The sequence below is a fragment of the Otolemur garnettii genome, unplaced genomic scaffold (assembly GCF_000181295.1).
Source record: "Otolemur garnettii isolate 467f Iridium unplaced genomic scaffold, OtoGar3 scaffold00086, whole genome shotgun sequence".
Lineage (NCBI taxonomy): Eukaryota > Metazoa > Chordata > Mammalia > Primates > Galagidae > Otolemur > Otolemur garnettii.
The window spans coordinates 8,439,212-8,441,603 of record NW_003852481.1 but is presented as its reverse complement, the minus strand read 5'-3'; the positions used below and the strand labels follow the sequence as shown (position 1 = coordinate 8,441,603).

The window sequence follows — 2,392 nt, the reverse complement described above, 5'->3', positions numbered from 1 at the left end:
TCTTTCAGTTTAGAAATTTCGTATTAGGACGCAACACCAGGAATCTCTGAGGACGCGAGTTCTCAATTTTCTGGTTGGTTTTCTCAGTATGACTGGGTGCGAGAGTCAGAAGGTCCAAAAGGTCTTTTAAACCTTTCGTTCCCAGAAGCCTTTACTCCCCCGAAGTAGGGGCAGGTTCTGTAGCTGTGTTGAGATTGCTGGGAGGTAGTCAAATAAAGGGCCCGGGGAGGGCAAGGCCTGGGAAGGAAACGATTCTCCTATCCTGCTTTCAATAGCAGTCTAGAAGGCTCTAAACTGGGTCAGGGAACAAAAAGTTGCTGCATTTAGGGTGATGGACCCTAGGAACCAAGCAAGTCTCAATCTTCTCCTTGCCAAGGGTGCCCCAGTTCAACTTCCCCCTCCACCTCCCCATACAGCCGCTCACCCTCCTCCCAGTTACAACTGGGACCTGAAAAGTCCAGAGGAGAAAGGAGAGAGAACCAAGCTGACATCGAATCCAGCATTCTCCTCCCCTCGGTGTGGGCATAGGGTTCTGGAGATCGTAGATTGTACACGAAATCCAAGGGGCTGGGGATCACTCACCACAGTCTGGCCCCAGCTGCACTCCCAGCCTCACACCATAGGCTGAGGGGGAAAAGGGGGAGAGAGCAGCCCCCCCCCCCAGCTGGTAGTGGAGCCCTCTGCAGCCTCCTCTGAGCCCACTGCATGGCCGAGACCACAACTGCCCCAAGATAGTGGATTTCTTTAGAGGACATTCTACTCTTCATTAATTGTGATAAATAGGGTCCTGCCTTATGTAAATAAAAGAAATTCATGGATTATCCTGACTTTTTCTGGTCAGACTTGCTGTGAGGCCATTAACCAGACTACCTCCCACATTTGAATTTCTCTTTTCTCCATCTCTCTCTGCCTTTGCCCAGCTCCTTCTGGAGTCAGATTTGAGGAGCGAGAGAGACAGAACTAGAAGCAGGGTGCTTGCCAGTCTTCCTGCTGGCCTTGCCCCAGCTCCTCGTTCCCCTGGGTCCTCCGCCTCCCTCGCGGGGACTGAAGGAGGCTGTTTGTCTGTTGCAGAATGTGAGCACTTGATCCGCCACATGCTGGTGTTGGACCCGAATAAGCGCCTCTCCATGGAGCAGATCTGCAGGCACAAGTGGATGAAGCTCGGGGACGCGGACCCCAACTTTGACAGGGTGGGTCGGGCACCACTGCCGAGGGGGACTCTCCTGGGAGCTGCTTTAGTCTCCTTTGCATGTGATTGTAATCAGGCTGTGACCTGAAAAGGCAGGCGCTGGGGACAAACTATTATGTCATGCCAGTGCCACAAGTGAAGCAAGCAAGAAATGTAAAACCAGCTGAGTAGTTGGGGAATGGCCATACTGGTGACCTCCCATTTGGGCCCAAATAAATTATAATGTTTTTGACTTTTGAGACAGGCCAGCCCACAGCTGTGCAGCTCCCTCACCATTGGGATATCTCCTTCTTATCTTAGTATGTTCAGCTCAATGGCTTCTGTAACATGCCTTTGTTTAAACCAATGTGGCCATCCCAGGTACCCCAAGAAGCTCAGGAAACAGGGACCCTATCTACTCACAGGTGACCACCCAGGGATGTCTTGCTTAGACTTTGAGGCCAAAAAAATCCTAAGCTAGGAGATCTGGGTCAGCTTGGTCATTAGATAGGGTGTCCCGTATTGACCTGGCTAATTGGAGGTTTGACAGCTTGCTCTTGCTATGTTACAGTTAATCGCTGAGTGTCAACAACTAAAAGAAGACAGAGAGACGGACTCCCTGAATGAGGATGTTCTCCTGGCCATGGAGGACATGGGACTGGACAAAGAGCGGACATTACAGGTATTTCTAAAGGAGTGGAGAACAAAGCGAGATGTAGCGCTCATTCCTCTGTCCTGCCGTTCCTCTTTTTCTCTTTCCTGGGAGCTGGGGTCTTTTTGTTTTCCTCCTGTTTTTCTTCCTCTGCCCTTCCCTGGGCATTGGCGAAAGGAAAGAAGGTGCTCTGGTCGCTAATGTTGTTACTGGAAGGGCTTTGGTCATTGACATACCATTTCACCAGGGTTTTTTGTTTTACTCTTTTCCCTTCTCTCTTGGTAGTCATTAAGGTCAGATGCCTATGATCACTATAGTGCAATCTACAGCCTCCTGTGTGATCGACATAAGAGACATAAAACCCTGCGTCTCGGAGCACTTCCTAGCATGCCCCGAGCCATGGCCTTTCAAGCACCAGTCAATATCCAGGTGGGCAATAACTCCAGTGACTTAGATGAGGGCAAGTAACACAGGGGGTGAGGGTTAGCTATTGCTCACTAACCCTGAGTTAGCAGCTTCCTGACCTTCCTTACATCTCTCCATTGTCATCTCTCCATCAGAGGTCAATCAAA

General features: G+C 50.3%; 1 protein-coding gene across 1 annotated transcript in view; it reads left to right on the top strand.

Moving 5' to 3' along the window:
- The window catches only part of SIK3 (SIK family kinase 3), a 250,085-nt gene that overhangs the window by 215,770 nt on the left and 31,923 nt on the right, over nt 1–2,392 (top strand). Inside the window, exons 7-9 of the mRNA XM_023516064.1 lie at nt 1,072–1,190; nt 1,740–1,850; nt 2,106–2,280. Of these exons, the coding sequence (XP_023371832.1) occupies nt 1,072–1,190; nt 1,740–1,850; nt 2,106–2,280 (405 nt within the window). The remainder of the gene's footprint in view (nt 1–1,071; nt 1,191–1,739; nt 1,851–2,105; nt 2,281–2,392) is intronic.